We start from the raw sequence: 22,230 nt of genomic DNA on the forward strand, positions 1-22,230 counted from the left end.
AAATCTTAGATTATTAGTTTTCCTATCATATTTATGCATATTCACACCATAACCTATGGTGTGAGAACTCTTATCGATTTAAACTACACTCAAATTCTCTGCAGATACGTTACACTCGGACCTGCAACGCGAACTCTTGCATATTTAGTACTACACCTGAGTTTTGCAGATGTAGCAGTCCTTGCAAAGACATTACAGTCGAACCCTATAACGCATTCCTTCCGGGGAACAACCTAGCATTAACACAATAGTTTAATAGATTCATTCATTGAACACTTGTCATAATTTTAACACTAATTGACAACCTAACGCGACCTTCCTCTTTTATCTAGGCATGAAATAGATCATGACTAGTTCGTCTCGGCGGAGTTAAAAATGTCACGACATCATAAGACATGTAAGATTCAAGGGGAATAAACTTGGAAGGGAATCGTCTAAGAATCATTAAAAAAGGAAAGATGAATCATCTCTGCAGCATAGCTATGATTCCGAACCAAGGCGGAATCTTCATCCTAGTACTGATAATTCTCTTCAAGGTCTGATAATCAATCTGAATCTGACATACCAATAGCTCTTCGAAAAGGTGACAGATCTTATACCAAACACCCTATATCAAAGTTTATGTCATATTCAAATTTATCTTCATCTCTTGTCACTTTTTGTTCTCAATTATCCCATGTAGACATTCCTAAAAATGTACAAGAGGCCCTACAAGTTCCAAAGTGGAAGGACGTTTTACTTGAGCAGATAAGAGCTCTTGAGAAGAGTAATACCGGGAAGATTGTTACACTACCAATAGGGAAAAGCACTGTGGGATGTAAGTGAATTTGAAGTATAACACAGATGGATTAGTGGAGAGATTGTCAGCCAAAGGTTTCACTTAAACCTATGGTATTGATTACTCTAAGACATTTACTCCCGTTACAAAACTAAATACGGTGAGAGTAATTTTATCTATTGCTACTAATCTAGACTGCCCTTTGCTACAATTAGACGTAAAAAAAGTCTTCCTTAATGGTGATTTAGAAGAGGTGTACATGGATAGTCCATCTGTTTTTGAGGAGAAATTTGGCTCAAAGGTGTGTAAATTAAGAAAGTCTTTGTACGGTCTCAAGTAGTCTCCGTGAGCTTGGTTTGAGAAATTTACTTAATCAGTTAAGAAGCAAGGATACAGTTAAGAACAAATAGATCATACATTGTTCTTAAAATTTTCTACCGAAGGAAAGATTGTTGTACTAATAGTGTATGTCGATGATATTATTCTGGCACGTAATGATGTGATTGAAGTGGAAAGACCGAAGAAACTTAGCAGTTGAATTTGAGATCAAGGGTTTGGGAACATTAAGGTATTTCCTCGATATGAAAATCACTTGCTCTAGAGAAGGAATTGTTGTCTCTTAACGGAAGCATATCCTTGATCTCTTGGAGGAAGCAGGAATGAGTGGTTGCAGACCCGTAGAGACTCTCATGGATCCTAATATAAAACTCTGGGAAAAAGGAATTGTTCGTATTGATACCATAGATACCAAAGGTTAGTTGGGAAACTGATTTACCTATCTCATACTCGACATTGCTTTTTCAGTGTTGTGAGTCAGTTCATGCATGCACCATTTAAAGAACACCTTGAGGTTGTCTATAGAAATTCTGAGATATTTAAAGACTACTTTCAGAAAAGGTCTAATTTTTAGAAAGAGTAATCAAAGGAGTGCTGATGTGTTTACTAATGCAGATTAGGCAAGATCAATTAATAACAGGAGATCTACTTCAGGATACTGCACATTCGTATGGGAAACCTAGTAACATGGAGAAGTAAGAAACGAAGTGTTATAGCCAAAAGTAGTGCAGAAGCTGAATTTAGAGCAATGACTCGGGGAGTTTGTGAGGTGTTGTGGATATACAAAATACTTGAGCTCAAGAAACCCGTAGAACTTCCATGCAACCGCCATAAGCATTGCTCATAATCTTGTCCGACATGATAGAACGAAACACATTAAGATTGATTGACATTTTATAAAGGAGAAAATTGAAACTGGAACTATTTGTACATTCTAACCAACAAATAGTTGACATTTTGATGAAGAAACTTGAAAGAGCCAACTTTGAATAGTTAATAAACAAGTTGAGCATGATTGATATTTATGAACCAACTTGAGGGGGTGTTGGAAAATTAGGATATCCTAATTGCATAAAATCAGGAAATAATCTCTGAGATAATGATTGCATAAAATCAGAAGAGAATTTTGGAAAATCAGGAAATATTTTTTGATTTTAGAAATTTCCATTTCTTATGTTTTCTTTCTTTTATTTGTTTATATTGCAGTATTTTGTATCTTCTATTTATTGATGTAATGTTTAGTTGATAAATAATAATAACAACTCCTCTTCTTTTCGTTTGTTTTCCTTCAATCTTCCCGGTTTTCTTCAAGTACCAAATGATATATTTACAGTATGTAACAAATGCATTATTTACCATTATTATTCCAAAAAAAAATGAATATACTAAAGACATGTTCATCTCATTGAACTGAAGAGATTTATTGTGAGGTTTGCTGTTCTTTCACACTGCAGTTAATCTAGAGAAGGGAGAGGTTTCATTCACAACGATCCTCAAAAGGAAATTCAGCCTTGGTTGTTTGATCTACAAACAATTTCCTCTAGAGTTAAATGACCTGGAAGGAGACATTTAAAAAATAGAGTAAATAATCTTATGTCCTAACGAACAAGGACACTCCTTATATGGATCTCAGTGAGACTCTGGCTACACTAATACATGATTAGAATCACCACTTGCTCATTATAGCAAGTGGCATAGTTATCAGATAGTACGGTGCTGTCCTTGAGGGCCTATTAGGATTTAGTTGTCAATCAAGTCGATGTGTGGTGTTTAGGGTCAGTCAATTTGGACATACTTTGATCAGTTTAGGGCTGAACTAAATCTATATTGGAATGTATGGCTTCAGTCATGTATTGTTGGGTTAGTAGAGCTTTCGGGTTGCTCAGGATTATTTAAATCTTTTTTTATCTTCTCTCTCCGTACCCCTTCTCTTCTCTTTGAGTTGCCCACTCCAAATTCGCCCGTGGAGCACCAAATGAAGCTGTAGGCAAGCAGCTTCTCTTCCCCTCTTCTCCAGCAGCACTAACCCTAGCTTCCCTCCCTTACTCCCTATCTCTCTTGCACTCATTCCTTGAGCTCACCCAGGTCCGAATACAGAATCACAGATGACCGCTAAGCAGCAATCTTTTTCTCCTCTGGCAAAGTAGCAACCCTAGCCTAACTTTCTCTCTCTTGATCTTTTCTCTCTCCCTTTTTCCCCCTCCACTCCTTTCCTTGCAAACAGAAGGGACCACAACCCACCGTCAGTGGCTAATTTCTTCCAATGAGCAACAACACTGCCTTTCCCAGCAGCATCTATCTCTCCCTTTTCCAGCCTCTCTTGCTCATGTTCTGTTGGTGGCAAAGACCTCACCAATACAAGAACACAGTGTGGTGAATTCCTTTGATAAGTTTATCATTTATCTTGGTGTTATCCCTTTGCTGATCTTGTTGTGGTATATTGCACAGATTTTTTGATCTGATTCATCAGTTCTCTTGATCAAAGGTCAACTAAAGATAACCAAGTTTATGTAAGGAATCCTTCACTTTTAGTACCCTAATTGTGGTCTTGTTTAGTTCTAAACTTCCAAAACTAATACTTATTGGAAACTCAGGTCAGATTGGTTCAAGTTTTCCCGATCATCATACCCCTTTTTATGATCTTCTTGGTTAAGCGGGCGAATGGGTGATTAGGTAAGACCTCTATATTATTCTATTTTTGTTTTGGGATTGATTTGGTGTTGCATTGATGTTACCTTGTTGATTTAGGGGAGCTTAAGTGTTGTTTTGTTATTGGTATTGTATTTTACATTATTTATTGGTTCGAGTTTTCCCGATCATCATACCCCTTTTTATGATCTTCTTGGTTAAGGGGGCGAATGGGTGAGGTAAGACCTCTATATAATTCTATTTTTGTTTTCGGATTGATTAGGTGTTGCATTGATGTTGCCTTGTTGGTTTAGGGGACCTTAAGAGTTGTTTTGTTATTGGTATTGTATTTTACTTTATTTTAAGATAGGGAGTGGCAATTGGATTAAGATTTGGATTCAATGGTCTAGAGTATTGGTTAATCCCTAGATCTGGTATTCTTGTTGTGATCTTGGGTACTTTCTAAGTTGTTCTTATACTTATTTAGAAGCACACTAACCTCATACACTTTTAGTTTTTTCCTAGATACATACTATGTGGCTATACTCCTTGGTTTCTTAATAAATACCCTCGTGCATTAATCATTAAGATGAATTACATAAAAAAAAAAAAAATTATATTGTTGTTTCGGTTTTTAAAGGGGTTAAAGGACAACAAATTAGCCAAATGAGGTGAAACTAAGCTGATCATGGGTGTATACTATTGGGTAATGTTAATTGATAATTTATCACCCTTTCAGGTAAATTATGAAGTCAATGTGGTTTAGCTTATGGGAATTAAATTGGTGGGAAAATTTTAAATGACATATGATGCTTTGGTTACTCATGAATGATATTTATCATTTAGCATGGTTCCTTTCCATGCTTGATGATATTTTATGTCAATGCCTATATGGTTGTTTTATGCTATAATCCGTGTATCCAGAGACCATGTAACCACATATTGCTAATCAGCACAACGCTAAATAAATGATTAGTTCCTCAAACTAATTATTCCTTAAATGTGAAAATGTTTGTATTAGCTCAAAAGTGAAATAACAATTGTTGCAACAGTCTAAAGTGAATAGAACAGTTCAATTTAGTGTACTACCGCTATATTGCTGTGTCATCAGAGAAAGCCTCAGCTCACATGTCAGATTACACCATTTATACCCTATAGATTGTTTTAGATGACACCATTTATACCCTATAGACTCCATTTATGCCCTATAGACTTTATTTTAGTGGTTCACTTTTTAGTAAATTCACTTTCTTTGAAATAAATGTTCAAATGGGTTCATCGGATACAAATAAAAATGTTTTAATTAATAAGTGATATTGATAGGAATCAAGTTCAAGATGTGGACCAACTTCTGGATCATGGGTGAAACATGTTGGATCATGAGGGAAACAAGCCCAAAACATGGTTTGTATATTCCAGGAGGAATAAAACAAAAAGGGGCCTGAACAGAATTAATAGATAGTGGTAGTTTATGTTTTAGAGTCAGTTATATCTTTATGACAGTTATGCTAGCATATTTTAAAGTATGTGCGGTTATAAGTTTGTAGGAAGTTAGAGGGGAGGGGATATAAGAATTATTGTGAGAAGAAAGCATTGGCTTTGACAAAAGCATTGCTTTGGGCTAGTGGAGAGAGTTTTCTTTACCAGATTGTTTGTGTTAACCTTAATACAATTCTATGCTTTGTGTTCCTCTAACCTGAATTTTGGATTCCTAATATTGGTCCGACCTGCCGGATGTAAGAGAGGTTGTATGCTTAGAAGGAATACCAAAAAATGTCAGATAGGGTTAATGTTTTGAAAGAGAGGATGCAAGAAGGAAGTATGGAAGAAATAAGAGGTATTATGCAACGATTGATCTCTAAAGTACAACAACATGGTTCTCTGTTGCAAGAGATCAACAAGCAATTAGGAACAAGGGTTGAGCAATACCATTGAAGGGGGTATCCATTTCTACTGATGAGTCATCTCAATCTGAGCCTCAAGAATATCAAAGTGATCAATTAGAGGAGTACATTAAGAAACTAGAATTACCAATGTTTGATGGTTGGGACTATCCAATGGCATGGATTACTAGGGCTGAAATTTATTTTGAAATCTAGAATACTTATGATGAAGTTAAGGTCAAGATGGCACATGTAAGTATGAAAGACACTACAATTCATTGGTTTAATCTTCTTAAGGATACCCAAGCTAATCTAACTTGGGAAAAACTTAAACGCGCTCTCATAGCCCGTTATGGAAGGCGTAGACATGAGAATCCTTTTGAAGAATTGACAACATTCAAATATACCTAAAATGTGGAAGAATTTATTGAAACTTTTGAGTTTCACAAGTTCTTCCAGCAGAGCAATATATTGGCTATTTCATGAGTGGATTATTACCTCATATCAGAAGAAGAGTTTGAACATTGAATCCACTATCTAGAGGGCAATTAATGCGCATGGCAAGGATGTTGAAGCAGAATTGCTAAAGGGGTGATCCCATAAAAGACATTAGAGAAGGAGAGGAAGCGATGGTTTGGCTAGTTTTCAACCATATACAGGACCTAATGCAATTCAAAAGAAATTGGGTCAACCTTTCCAAATGGCCAAAACAAGTACAACAACAAGGGGTTCTAACAAAATTCACGACTCTAAGAAACCTATTGGAGAGTACAGTGTACAAGTATATCTACCCAATGGAATAGAGGTAGCACTAAAAGATGATGTGGAACCAGAATATGTGATTGCTAGTAGAGACATTGTTCATAATGGTGAAGTGATTCATCAATGGCTAGTCAAAAGGAAGGGCAACAGCATGATTGACACAACGTGGGTGGATGATTTTACTCTTAGAACTCAATTTCCTTATCTTAACCTTGAGGACAAGGCTAGAGTTGCAGTAGGTGGTAATGATAGGAACTAAGTTCCAAATGTGGACAAACTGCTGGATCATGGGTGAAACATGTTAGATCATGAGGGAAACAAGCCCAAAACATGACTTGTATATTCCAAGAGGACTAAAACAAAAAGGGGTCTTAACAGAATTAATATATAGTAGCAGTTTATGTTTTAGAATCAGTTATATCTTTATAACAATTATGTTAACATGTTTAGAGTATGTGTAGTTATAAGTTTGTGGGAAGTTAGAGGGGAGGGGATCGAAGAATTATTGTGAGAAGAAAGCATTGGCTTTGGGTTGGTGGAGAGAGTTTTCTTTACCAGATTGTTTGTGTTAACCTTAATACAATTCTGTGTTTTGTGTTCCTCCATTCTGAATTTTAGATTCCTAACAGATATTAAGATTGAAAACTAATAATATAACAAAAATAACCCGATGCACAAAGCTCCCGCCAATGTAAGGTCCAGGAAAAGATCAAACTACATTGGGTCTATTGTACACAGCCATGCAAAAGGTCCTAGGGGATCAGACCACATTGGATCTATTGTACACAGCCTTACATTGTATTTTGCAAGAAGTTGTTTCCGCGACTCGAACTTATAACCTTAAGGTCACATGGCAATAATTTTATCGTTGCGCCAAGGCTCCCCTTCAAAACTAATAATATAGTTAAATAAAATCTAAAAGCTGAAATGTGAATGTTGATTCTTGAATTCTTAAAAAAGATTATAGTTCATGTGCATCCCTACTATTTATCAACTTAGCAATTTGTGCTTCCTCTATATTTTTTGTTGATTTCTAGTTTTATTTGCAAATACAGTTTTTTAAAGTCTTGTTGGTTTTGGACTGAGTAAGTATAGAGTTCACACTTTAAAAAGTTCTTTGCTTATTTTCCCTTCTATTTAGCATTTTGTCATCATGTTGCACTTTTTATTTTTAATAAAGTTAATACTTTTTGGTATAACATTCTTTTATGAGATGCTTCTATTAATAAAATGAAAAAAAGTTCTAACCCTTGAAATTTAAAAAAAAAAAAATTGCATATTTTGCTATATAGTTCTTATTTCTTGCTACTGTCAATTATACGAGCGTTAGGGATATCTCCTACCCTGGGACATGATAGCTCTAATTGGTGTTACGCCTCTTACTCTCCCCTCTTCTTTTCTAGTTTTTTATCTCCTTGTCACTGGAAAATGAAATTAAGGATGAGAGAAAGGCCTTCTTTCAACGTTGGCAAGTGCATCACGATGACATTTACCTTGTCAACCAAATGGCTTCCAAAATGATATGTTTTAATCTTACTATTCAATACCGATTGGCACTTGAATCATGGTTCCTTTCCTCTATTCTACTTATTTTTCTTTTTCTTGCTTGCTCATTATTCCTTCATGATCCAATTTCTAACGGCTCCTCTCTTCTTTCTTTTTTTCTTTTTCCTGTATTTAATCATAGAAACACATACCTTAAAGATTTCCTCCATCGGACTATACTTGTTGCCTAACAACTGGAGTTGGGGATAGCAGTTCAATCAATTAACGTTGTCATAGACTTCATAACTATTCAAGAATCAAAATATTTCAAATGAAATGGATTCAAGTCAGTGGACCAGCATATTTAAGAACAGCCTGCTATCATGTTGATTTCTTAACTCAATAATCTATTAGAGGAAAGGAAAAATGCACAGTAGTACTTAGGTCTTAGTACTTAAGATACATACCTGATAAAGAACATACTTAACAAGAGGTATGATTTTAAGATCCTCTTCAAGCTCAAACAAATGAAGTTTCCACTGCAATAAGTTATAGAACATAAAACTAGTAATTTAATCAGGACGTTTAAATGTACACTTTGACAAAGTTAAAGACATTCAAGGAACATGGCCAGATGATGAAATAATTAGGAACAAACAACATAAAGTATAATAGAACAGAAACCACCTCTTGCAAATGGGGGAAAACCAATTAGAAATTTGTCTGCTTTGATTCATCAAATTGTCAACAAGTACAAACTTTTCAATAGTAATTAGTTGTGACTAGTGAGTAATAAAATTCATTTTTATCATGTAAAAGGGCAATGATAAACATATCACAACCAAATGTTTTAAAAGGGTTCAAATGTTTGGCTAGGACTCCAACAGATAAGAGGTGAGCCATAATTGCCAATTTCCTTGAGAGGCCTCTTTGCCTTGGCCACTCCTGGCATTCCCTTAGGGAGAGGCATCTCATGAAACAAGTCTCTTTCCCAACTCCTTGATCAGATGCTAATGTCGTGGTGATGTTAACATTTGCAATCATATGCTTTGTTAGTAACTATGACCATCTAAGCACAAAAAAGACCTAACAAAACAAAACAAAAAAAAAACAAGCATAAATAAACCAACTATTACATGTTTTGGCAAGGATTGCCTATAATTATGATGATATAATGAGCAATAGCATTAGAGGAAAAGAAAATTCCTAATAAAAGCGATGACCAAGTAGCACAGCAAGTGTGAGGAAAAGATGACCCAAAAAAAGAATATCTCAGAGTAGGACAAGCAAATAAAAGGAAAATTTTTATTGGAACTTATAAACTTGGATTTACGACACCAAACATAAAAGACTAAATCTAAGTTAAGATAGGCAAAATACACCATTTCTATATCTATTCATTCCACTTTGTTTCCTACATATGAAGTCAACAGATAGCAAAAGAAAGATGGTAGAGAAAAACCTGAAAAAGAATTGTGAAATATTTCTCACTATCTGCGGAAGAGGGAGGGAACTAAAAATTGTAAAATTTATTTGCTAAAATCATTTAAAAATCAAGAATATATTTAAAAATAAAAAATAATAATAATTTTAATGTTTTTATGGTCAGCTTTGACATCAATTATGCATGAAAGTGAGATTTTGGCCAAAATTGAACCAAAACAATATAGAGGAAAAGTTGAAAAATATTCTCATACTTTTCCTTTTCTGCCTCTTTTTTCTGCCAACCTCCCTCTTTTTTCATCTTACAAGTGAAGGGAAAGTATTCTTGAAGAAATCTTTTTGTCATGCTATTTACTTCTAGATCTTCTTCCCTCATAAGAAAAAAACACATATGCTTTGAATGCATGCCCCTTGAAGACAACCAAAAAAATTAAGATAACAATCCTCAAAATTAAAAATTGGATTGATGTTCACTTTGTTGTAAGTCAAGTGAACATTAGAGCTCTTAATTTTCTCCACAATAAAATATGAACCAGTGACTCGAAGATAAAATTCTCAATAGGTTTACGGAGAAGACTTTCAAGAAGCTTTAAAATAAGAGTTTCATCTCCTATATTGCAATTCCTCATTAAATTTTGAGAGTTTCTGTGCATCTTATACATTCACTACACGTAGTAATCATTTGCCTAACATCACCACGAAACTCATGAAACTCTGTAGATGTCTCACAATTGTCAAATGATTTAATAGAGAAATCATTGCACTAATAATGATCACCTAATAAAAATTTTGATCAACACACTGATTATTGTAAATGTCGACCTTGTTACTTTTTACTAGGATTTCAACATTCTGTTTTGTTGATCTTCCTAATTTTCCCTGGTGTCTGTCCTTTTAATCAGTTGAGAAAATAATTTATCACCAAGATCATTGAAATTAAACAAAGATGTTTAAATTTGTTTGTGTTTTTTTATATACAACCTAACATTTACAAGTAATGTGTCTTAAAACCACAGTTATGGCGCACTCATCATTTTTTTTCTTTTAGGCAATGCAAAATTAATCACTACTAATGACAATTATATTAAAAGGAAATAATGAGGTAGAATGATAACAGAGAAAGAAATAAACAAAAGACATTTTGAACTAAAATGCAGGGAATGAAATAGCTATGAAGGTTCTTCAGAGCTCAGATGATGCAAGGAAAAGAAACTAAATAGAATTTTTTAGAGATATTAATCTAATGCAAACAATATTTAATGTTTTAAACTAGACAACAAAAATAAACAAAAGTTCTCAAATAGTTGGACTAACACAGGTTGACAAAGATGATTATCAGTGTAATCACATTGTTAACCAAATTGATGTGAATTGATACAACTGAGAGTCAGATGCTGCAAATATTAGTTAAAATCTTTATTTTTTGAACACTTATTTCAACTATTGTCCTTGTTAAAATTATGCAACAACTGAGAGCTGCATTTGCAAATCTGAAATCTCAATTAAAAAATATTTCTTCCACAATTTTTTCATCTATTGCTTGTCAAAGGAACCAGAGGCATCCCACTATAAAGAATCACCATATACTTCTGGTTCAGTGACAAAAGAAATGGGCATTGTTCCGTCCACAAGAGAACTATGAAACACCTCAAGATGAGTTCCATTCCACCCTAAGTGAGCATCAAGTATTGTTCCAAACAAGAGAGATGTGGAGCACCTTGAGATGATAGCACGCCTTCACAAACCCTACCAGATAACTTCTTTTTGTTCTTATTTGCTTTTTCACTTTTCTTCTTTCTGCCTCCCCCCGTGATTGGTATAGAACATCAACTCATCCTGACACTTGATACACCAAGCACCACAGAAATATAACTATTATGACAGTTTTGGCCGGCCACGAATACCCAACACCAAAATAGCATTTTAACCAAGAAAGACATAAATGGAAGGGTTTTTTTCGTAAGTTGCACCCACATGTAGCTTTTTACTTGTAATTAGGAAAAGAGTTAGCTGGGAAATATACAATGATGACATTCCAATATCTAGGCAACATTAGCAACAATAGCTTATATCATAGTTTAAAATAAATCTCAAGCCATGCCAAGGTTTCGGTGCTAAACTAGAATGATACAGTTTCGGTACTTTTTTAAATATAAAATATATTAACTAAAAATAAAAAATTTAATCTAAATATTTAAAAATAAAAGGTATAAAATATAAAATATAAAATATTTTTTAATATATATAAATATATTAAATTAATGAGATAATTTTATTAATTTTAATTAAGACTATTTAAATTATTTCAATCATAGTTAGGAGTTGATTAAAATTATTAAAGGCTAAGTTTATTATTAAGCCTAGTTAAATTGCTTCCATCGTCCCTGTTATGTGACGACCGTGAGCCGGGCTTGCACGACTTGTCTGGATGCATCGCTAGGCTCGTGCGACTTGTCCGGATGCATCATAGGATGCGCGCGACACCGAAGCTTATGAACGCATCCCCCGGCACGCACGACGTGTCGCGGCATGCCGACATTGTGTCATTGCCGATCCATGGGTGAAACAAAACGAAATTAAAACATGTTTCATATTCTATCTTTCCTAGGAAAACAGAATCAAATGGTTGTGCATATATATCCTGCACACCTTACCCTGCAAACCCCTTGCACACCTAAAAAAAAAAAATCAATTTGAATTTTTTTTTGCTTAATATTATAACTCAACCCTTAAAAGTAAAAACTTATTGACATAACCGAGAGGTTAAAAAAAATTTAAAAAAAACAAATCAGCATGGACGATGCTTACTGCGCCCAAGATAACAAGAACGTATATAAGTTTTGATATCCTGCACACCTTTCCCTGCACACCCCATGCACATCCAAAAAAATATTTTTGATTTGAAAATTTATTTGTGTTTAATACTATAATCCACCCCCAAACCCTAAAGATAAAAACTTATTGGAATAACCAGAAACTTAAAAAAAATTAGCAACCGATGCTATGCACAGGATAACAAAAACGTGCGTGCGTGTGTGAAAAAAAAATAAGTGGACAACGCTACACATAGGATAACAAGTGTGTGTGTGTGGGATTGCTATGCAAAAGGTAATTCCTTCAAAGGTTTAGATCATTTCCATTATTTTATTTTATACTCAAAATAGCTATTTGTTTGATTCTTATTTAGAATCATTGCATATTGGGGTTCTAATGCCATCTATAAGAGGCTTAGGATTGTAATTGGATGCAGGCTTACAGATTTTGATAATTAACAAATATAAATCTATTGCTCTGTTTTGTTCCTCATCTTGAGATCACCTATTGAGGCACAAAACCTAACGTTATCAGAGCTGAACGGTCATCATTAATCTTTGCTCATGGTGTCGCCTCCAATTGCCTACCATTGTAGCCCCACCACCACAAGAAGTTACCCATGTCATCCCCCGAAGAACCATCTTTCACTTGAAAATAAACATCAAACTACAAACCTCTTTCTCACCCATAACTCACCATGGCAATCATGTCACCTCGTGTTTTTCCTTCAGTACCAATGTGGTTGATGGCAGCATGGCTTCATTCCCTAAAATGACATTTAACTAAAGCCACTGTGTAAGTCAGACTTTTTTACATGTCTATTAATGAATATATATATGATTGTAGGAATTGAGATTAATCTTAATTGTATTCCTTTGATGGTAGGAATCGAGATTGATTTTTTTTCCTCCTTATGTATATAAATACCTACATGTAAGCAGATTAATATTTATACAGAGAAATTTTTCCTTCTTTTCTACATGGTATCAAAGGAAGTTTAATTCTTACCTAGTTTTTTCTTTTCTCCTTTCTCTGCCGCCACTACCAAAAACCCTAATATTGATGAGCCGCCTATTGTTGCATCACTACCAGCCCTCTCCTTTCGGCCTCATCAAATCTATTAGATCTCACGCAGTTGGAGTAAGCAGCAAATTAGAACTTCTTGATCAACTGGCTTCTTGATCTCAGGTGTTGCTTGATCGCCGGAGAGGGAATCAACGTCTAATCTATTACTAATGTTTCTATCTCTGAATTTATCCTACAATGACGTCTTCATATTCTAAACCAAATTTGGCTACCACTATCAAATTGAATGAGACCAACTATCTCCTATGGTCGCATTCATTTGAACTATTCTTGAGTTCTCACAAGAATATTCTGTCTGGCTCTAAAGATCTAAAATATTCAGATTGAATTTTGGTCGATTGTTTTGTTATGGCTTGGCTTCTCAACCGTATGGAGGAGTCCGTGAACACTAATGTTTTGTTCGCTGGAACTGCCAAAGAGATGTGGGAAGCTTTGCGTGGCATGTATTCGAATGACAAAAATGTTTCTCGAGTCTTTGAATTATATGAAAAACTCTTCTCTCTTTGCCAAGACGGTCAATCGGTTAGTAACTATTTTTCTACTCTTAAAGGGGTTGCCGATGAAATTCTACAATACCATCCTCTCTCTTTTGACGCTTTGAAAGAATCAATGGGAAGAATTTTTTGTCACAAAGTTCCTATTCGATTTAGATTCTACTCTACGACCTGTTCGAGATAATCTGCTGGCAAGTGATAGCAGTCTCACATTATCAAATGCTCTGTCTTAGGTTCTTCGTGTGACCACGGATCGTCATAACACTGCTTTTTCTTCATCTTCCAATACTTCGGCTTGGCTGCTCGCGATCAGGGGTTCTTTTAGAGTCGCAATCGTGGTCGCGAAAGTGATACCACCAGGAAAGGTCGTTTGTGTGTGCACTGTGGCCAAGCCCAACCATGCCTCCGAGAAGTGTTGGCCGAAGTTTGGTAAAACTGGGTTAATAATACATCTACCAAACTATTGACTCCTTCACCGGACACGGGCGATCATAGTGATATAATCTCTGTTTTTCATACTAATTATTAGAAATTGCTTTGCTCTTCTGCTAGCATTCCCTCTACCACTGCCTCATCCTCTACAGGTGCATTTGCTATGTGTCTCATGATAAATCTTGGATGCAAGATTCCGATGCTTCTACTCATATTTAGTGGTAATAAGTCTGTTTTCTCTTCCTCTTTTGTTTTCTCATTTTTATCCTCTGTTCGTCTAGCCAATGGTACCTATTCTCGGATTACAAAAATAGGTGTTGTCAGGCTCAATGCAAATATCACTCTTGATAATGTTCTCTCTGCATCTAAATTTTCTGTTAGTTTATTGTCCATAAGTCAACTAACAAAAACTCATAACTGTTCTATATCTTTTTATCCACCCTATTATATTTTTTAGAATCTGTAAACGAATAGGATGATTGGTGGACATGAGCGTGATGGCCTATACTATCGGGATTCGGTTAAACCTGTGAGTTCCCGGGCATTCAACAACTGTGGCATTGTCGTCTAAGTCACTCATCTTCTTCCACTTTAAAAAGTTTAGTATGCGAGTTTTGCGAGTTCGGCAAACACCATTATACTTCTTTTCCTTTTAGAATTGATAAGCATAGTTCTTTTGCATTTGAATTTGTTCATTGTGATGTTTGGGGACCTAGTAGAGTTGAGTCTAGAGGGGACTTTTGGTATTTTATAATTTTTGTTGATGATTATTCTCGTATGACGTGATTATATTTACTCAAAAATAAGAGTGAGATTTCTGAGGTGTTAACATCATTTTATAATGACATAAAAACCCAATATTTTTTTATCTTGCGCATTCTTCATCCCGATAATGCACTTGAGTTCACTTCTTCTGTGTCTATTCTGTGATTCTCATGGCATAATTCATCAAACCTCTTACTCATACACTTTCCAACAAAATAGTGTTGCTGAACACAAACACCGTCATACTTTAGATGTAGCTCGTACTCTTCTTTATCATATGCATGTTCCTAAGTTTTTGTGGGATGATATTCTCACAGCCCACTTTCTCAAAAATAGGATGTCATCTACTGTGTTATATGGGGATATCCCTTTCTCTTGTCAAATCTCTTGTTTTGGTGCTTCCTCGCGTATTTGGTGGTGTTTACTTTGTTCATAATTTTACTCCTTACTTGAATAAATTGTCTCCTCGCTCCATTAAATGCACCCTGCTTGGATGTTCTCATACACAAAAAAAGGATATTGTTATCTTGACCCACTCACAAAACGCAGTTATGTCTATGCTGATATTACATTTTTTTTAGTCCCAACCATACTTTTCTCCACCTCTGGATTAGACACATGATACATTAGCATCTCCATTACCTATCCCACCATCCCACTACAGATGCTCCGTCTACTAGACCATTGCAGGTGTACACATGGCGTGCTCGAACAGAACAAGATTCATGTTCCTCACCTCCTCTTCCTACAACTTCTGATGCTCCTCGCCCCATCAATTTTGTAAATGGATGGCTTGTAAAATTTGACAAATACAATAGATGATAATGGAGGTGATGAATATTTGTAAATTTTGTAACAAACTGAACTTGTTACATATTCCCTTAAGTACAACAAACAGCAATCTCTAACATGATTTGCATTCCTAAGATAAGACCTGGGAAACTAAGACTAAAAAGTCACTTACATATACATATGTTTAGAGATGAGACTGATAGGATAGAGAAAGGAGTGTTTTCAAAAGTCTGATAAAACTAAAAGTAAGAAAGCAATTGCTGCTTCGAGTGGCACACTATGAAATGACCAATCATAACAAAAGGAAAAGGAGTATCAAACATGAACTATCTTTTTTGTTAGAAATGTAAAATGTACCAGACCACCAATAATTTTCAGAACAATCAAAAAGATTTCAAGTGTTACCACTCAAGGTAAGCAAGATGCATGACCAACCATTCACAAATTACCACAAACATGAATAGCAAATTCAAAAATTTATAATGAGCGCTACCAGTTGTACATTGATTGAGGTTGAGGATCGAAAATTACTTACATGGCATGAATAGACAAATCTAGTGAAGCTACAAATCTAGCAAAATCTTTGAACCACTTGGCACTTACCGGGCAAAATCTATCCAAAACCATAATTTCACCACTTGGATCAGCATTTCCTCTTGTAGCTAGACATTCAGCAACTATGGATCTTGCAGGTAACCATGATCTAGCATGAAACCTTACACTCTGCAAGCATATGAAGAAATGAAGAAAAATGTTATCCTTCTGTACATCTGACAGTAGAGTAAAACAAAAGAAATTAACACGGTCATCACGTAGCATAGGCAGATGTATCCAGGAAGACAAAACAAACAGTTCTTTGCCAAAATAGGAAAAAAGAACTTACATCCAAGAATTCTCCACCAGCAAGTATCATTGCCTGCTGAAAGGCTTCATTTTCCTTCTCAGAAGATTGATCAAGATCCATCCAGTCCAAATTTAAACGACCAACTCTTGAAGACAAATGTGTATTATTCACATATTTTGGAGGCTGATCAGTGTCGTACTGGTTGATCCCATTATCAATAGCATCAATTGCCTGGCAAAGGCATGCAACGAAAATTATAAATGAATTGATCAACAGCTGAAGCATTAAGAATATAACAAAGCCCTAAAATGCAAAAGACCAGATATACAAACTACAAAGTAAAGATGAGAACTGAAGATACTTAACATCTATATTATAGAAGGAAATATCTCAATTGATCATATAAACAGTCAATTAAAAAAGTTAAAAAAACATGAGCTATTGATTGAACTTAATATGAAAAAATTTCTCTTGCAAAATGGCATTTTTGGACAAGCCCTTAATTGGCCACATCAGATCTAATTGGTGAAGGAAATGGAGTAATTTTTCAGTTATTTTTGTGCAAAGTATAAAACCAGATGGGTGAGTATGCAAGTGTAACATAAAAGGTTGCTCAGTTATGGCTATACAACCAATATAGAGAACTAACATTATTCTAGGTTACCTTGTGGTGTTTAACTGTTGGCAGGATGCGTCCATTCTCAAAATCATATTATAACCATTGAATCCAGCAACTAATCAAACTTATAAGGATGACATATGGATCAGTAGGATAGATACAAGTCTGGATCACCAACCAATGAATAAGGTAGGTATTATGCTACCAATTTACTTGAAGGCTATTGATTTATGCATAATATTCTATGTCCATGTTCATGCATTTCATTAAACAAACTATTCAAGCCTTGGCGCTAGCTTGATAAATTCAAATCACCTTGTAAGAGTTTAGCTCTATGTATCCATATGTTATGTCTAAAATCTATATATAACTCCTGGCTGACAACAGAATATATTAGAGTACAATGTAACAAGCAAAGTATAACACAGATGCTCCATAATGATTCATTTACTTTGGGAGAGTGAGCCGGGCACGGTCCAAGCCCCATCAATTCATTTATCTGTTGTGTTAAGCTCATGCCTAACACTTACTATCACAGGTCATGCATTGCACAACCCATGAAGTCACCATAGGTACTCAGCCTGAGTCTCAAATATATAAAAATAAATAATTAAAAAATCAGAAAATTATTTAAAATAGAAGAAAAAATAGAAATAAAAATAGAAAAATAGAAATAGAAATAGAAAAATAAAATATAGAAATATAGACAAAAAAGAACACTTAGTCACAACTAAAATGATGCCTCAAGTTTACTGTCACATTACGTAATTAAGAAACTTATTTTTAAATAAGATCTCTATAATAGCATAGGCATGCTCCATGAAAGGTACACATCTTCATGATGAGCATAAAACAAACTATTCTTTACTTTTTTACTAAAGAATGGTCTCTCTCTCTCTCTCTCTCTCTATATATATATATATATAGAGAGAGAGAGAGAGAGAGAGTGTGTGCGCTTTGTTATCTCGCACACCCGGTGCACACCCAATATATTTTTTTCGATTTGAAAACTTTTGTGCTTAATATTATAACTCAACCCCTAAACCGGCAAAATCTTATTGGCACAATCGGAAGCTTAAAAAAATTTTAAAAAAATCAACATTTTTTTTCGTGAGTGTCGCTCATGATTGTCGCTCACCAACAGGCTATCATGAGCATGTGTGCGTGTATTCTTTTTCTATTTTAAATTTTAAAATTTTCGAGTTTGTGTCATGTCATTCCCTGCCCAACACTTAGGTCAATGTCCCTACTACGCCAACTAACCTACAGGCTAGGTCAGACCACCCAGCAACACACGACCCATTAAGAAATTGGTCATGCTGAGCATGGACAAAATCGAACTGAGTTGGGCCAAGTTTGCAAGTGGTCAGGCCTTGTAACAACTCTAAGAGGAGGTGTTGGATCAAATGATGAGACTAAAGGGAGTGAAAAGTTGATTGTTGAAATCTCAAACTGCACACACAAAATAAATAATGCAACGAAAATAACAAAACACAAACTAAAGAAAATCAAAAACGCTAACAAATCCTTTTACATGGTTCGGAACCTCTTTTCCTACTCCACAAGGTATGACTAGTTGGTGAGTCACTCCACACAATCTGCTATCCTTTCTTTTTCTCGAATCTTTTAGAGGCGGAGAAACTTCTTATAATCTTCTTCTTATAAAGGTGAAAGTTAAGCACAAAGAGTTGAGATTAGGATGTTAAGAATAAGGAGCTTCGGTAATCTTGATGAGCTCCATTTAGTACATATTTATAGCCTACCAATGTAACTTTGCTTCAACGTGAAATTTGTTTTCCAACACGAGTGAAGCCGACTGACGACATAAACCAATTGACTATTTAGTTGATTAGTCAAAATACTACAACACAGTCTATTTTCAATCAAGTGAACCACTATATCATATAAGCAATTGACGGTCACATTTTCTAGAAAACCAATCAAATGCCCAGTCAAATGAATCTAATCCCATCAACTATTAAAGCAACTCAATCACAAATATAATCACTCAATTCACTTGTTGATCAGCATGAGTCAACTGCTTAGTTGACCCACATACGAGTCGATTTGATCCTCGACCCAACCAACCAGGGTATGAAATGTCGTTTCGTGCCGCCCGGCACGGGCGGTTTTTACCGTTCCGCCGGGCGGCCGAAACCGGCACGGGAGGCGTCCCCGTCTCGGCAGCGCCGGAGGAGATGCGGGACGCCTCCGTCGGCGCCGGAGGAGTCGCGGGACGCCTCCGGTGGCGTCCCGCGACGCCTTCGGCGGCGCCGAAGGCGTCGCCGAAAGCTTTCGGCGACGCTGCCAGCGTCGCCGGACTCTTCCGGCGACCCTTCCGGCCCCGCCGGACACCGCCCGCGGGATCGCCCGCGATGATCGCGGGCGATCTCGCGTAAGCGCGATTTTTTTCTTTCTTTTTTTAATATTTATTTATTTTATTTAATTAATTAAATTAAACAATTCCTAAGGAGGATGTGGGTTATTTCGAAGAGGCTTTTATAAACCCTAATTAAATTATCCTAATAAAATATATAAAAATATATTTAAAATTAAAATAAATTTAATAAATTTTATTAATTAATATTCTGAAAAAAAATAATATTGTAAATTTAATTTAAAAATTTTTAAAAATATAATAAAATCTTATTTATATTCTAATATTTTCTTTATTATTTTAAATTTCATTTAAATTTTAAAAAAAAATTTAAAAATTCTAAAAAAATTTTAAAAATTCTAATTTTTTTTAAAAGAATTCTAATAAATTATATTTATACTCTGATATTTTTTTAAAATTTTTTTTACTTGATATTTTTTGCTATTTAAAATATATATTATTTAATTAATAATTAATTAAATGAATAAATAATTAATTTATATAATTATTATTAATATAAAGTAATATCTTGTATTAATTTATATACTTATTATTATTATTATTATTATAGATACTTCCATTTTAATTTAAATGATTGATATATCAATTCTATTTAAATAAAATTATTTTTAATTATTTTTTCTAATAATATTAAATTATTCAATAATTGAGAACTTATAATAAATCAATATACAATTTATTTTTATATACATCATAAACATATTTATCTTATAATTACTATAGATAAATAAAAAAATACCGAAACTGTATCGGCACGGTACGATACGATACCGAAACCGTATCGTTCCGGTCTGAGACCGAAACCTCGGCACGGGTCGAAATTTTAAACCTTGCAACCAACTCTAAGGTCAAATCTCCGACTAAGTCTATTCCATCTTGTAAACCGTACAACTCACCAGGACACACATGCAAAGAGGTTGTGCTTCTAGGACTTCTTCGTGTGCCAAGAAGCCTTAGTCTTCCATGCCAAGAGGCCTCAAGATCTTCCTAATTTGCAAGTGCCTAATCATCTTTAAACTATTGAGACTTCCAATCGTCAAGCATCTAATCACTCTTGAACTTCTTGGATTTCAACTTGCTAAGTCAACTTTGACCCACTTAGATCTGATCCATTACACCTGCAATAACTTTGTAAAGTAATCTACACCTACACACTTAATAAACTATATCAATAATCTCAAAAGATGTCTATCTAAAATTTTGCCCAAATATCAAAACTACATAATTGAAGGCATGGTTGCACCAATAGGGAAATAAGGAGAAAATATGTTCACTTGGGGAAGAAGGGAAGGGAAGGGAATGAGAAGAATCAAAACAAGCATATCACTTATTTTTCTAGATTCCTTTGCAAGAACTCACCTGCACTACTATGACCCATGTTTACCCATCAATATCACCTTCGTGCCAAAATAAGCTCACCCACTTACCCTTCTCCATGCCACCTTCACCTTCGCTTAAATCTACTTGCAATAACTTCTCCCTTACTCGAGCCCATCCACATTCCCTTCTCCCTCTCTAAAACTTACACACACAACCTTGCCCTTACACGTGATTGTCGTAAACCCTTGCCCTCGTTGCACTACCCTCACCAATGTTAGTCATTGTCGTCATTGCCAACGTTAGTGCAATCATGCCCTAAGTGGTCATGTTCAAACAAAAGATGTTTTAATGTGTTTGGCAAAAGGTTTAAATAGCTTGTGTTATTGATGTGTGTCTGAAATTTTAGAGTAGCATGGCGAACATAAAGCTCTTGGTGCATGTGATTTGATGATATCAAGTTGTGTTTATTGACTTAGGATGACCAAGTTGATGTGACTAGATGAAGTCGAATTATGTTTGTTGAACTTGCCATGGCCAAGTTATTGTGACTCAACTAGGTCGAGTTAGGTTTATTAGACATAGAGTAGCCAAGTTGGTGCGACTGGACAAGATTGAGTCGTATTTAATGGACTTGATGAAGCCAACTTGGTTTTGCTCGATGGCCTAGAAATATGTTGGAGATCGACATAGGACACAGAGTATGGAATTGATTTAACAGCTTTGGCAGTAGCCACAAGAGGGGAACTACATGGGTGACCTAGAAAATAATGGCATGTGGTACAAGCCAAGGTTTGGTAAATCCGAGGGATTAAGGCCTTGATGGGACTATACTCTTGGACAACAATTTAAAGTGATTTGGTGAGAAGTGAGAGATTATGAAAAAAATTATAATTGTGATTTTTATAGATTCTACCAAGACATGAAGTAGACTAAGAAACAAGGTGCTTCTAGGTCATAATCAATGATTAAGTCGATTGGAGGATAACATTAGATAACTAAATAGACTAGTTGACCTGGTAGTCAACTTAAGACACTTTGCATGAGAACAGAAAGATATTGTTTCAAGCTAAATTGATTGAAAAGGAATTTAGTTAATTAAAGAGGGTTCGGTGGACTATTTAAATTTGAAATTAGATTGTTTGACTATGTTGGAGCAAAAGGTGAAACCGTCACCTTAACGACCCCTCTAAGACGGCCCCACTCTGAAAGAGGGTAAATCACGATAAGCATTTATCCTAGCGCAGCGGCCCTTTATGAGGAGGTCAAGCACCCACAACGCATTTTGCACCGGCTGGGAATTGACCACCCATGCAGCTACCAATTGCATCAACCCGTGGAGGAAATTGTTTAA

The 22,230-nt window shown here is 35.2% G+C and overlaps 1 protein-coding gene across 1 annotated transcript in view; it reads right to left on the reverse strand.

Moving 5' to 3' along the window:
* Positions 1-22,230, reverse strand: part of LOC122054912 (MYG1 exonuclease-like) — a 110,827-nt gene that overhangs the window by 17,791 nt on the left and 70,806 nt on the right. The window contains exons 9-11 of the mRNA XM_042616328.1: positions 16,582-16,773; positions 16,302-16,421; positions 8,340-8,411 (exon numbers count right to left, since the gene is read on the reverse strand). Of these exons, the coding sequence (XP_042472262.1) occupies positions 8,340-8,411; positions 16,302-16,421; positions 16,582-16,773 (384 nt within the window). The remainder of the gene's footprint in view (positions 1-8,339; positions 8,412-16,301; positions 16,422-16,581; positions 16,774-22,230) is intronic.

The sequence above is a fragment of the Zingiber officinale genome, chromosome 3B (assembly GCF_018446385.1).
Source record: "Zingiber officinale cultivar Zhangliang chromosome 3B, Zo_v1.1, whole genome shotgun sequence".
Lineage (NCBI taxonomy): Eukaryota > Viridiplantae > Streptophyta > Magnoliopsida > Zingiberales > Zingiberaceae > Zingiber > Zingiber officinale.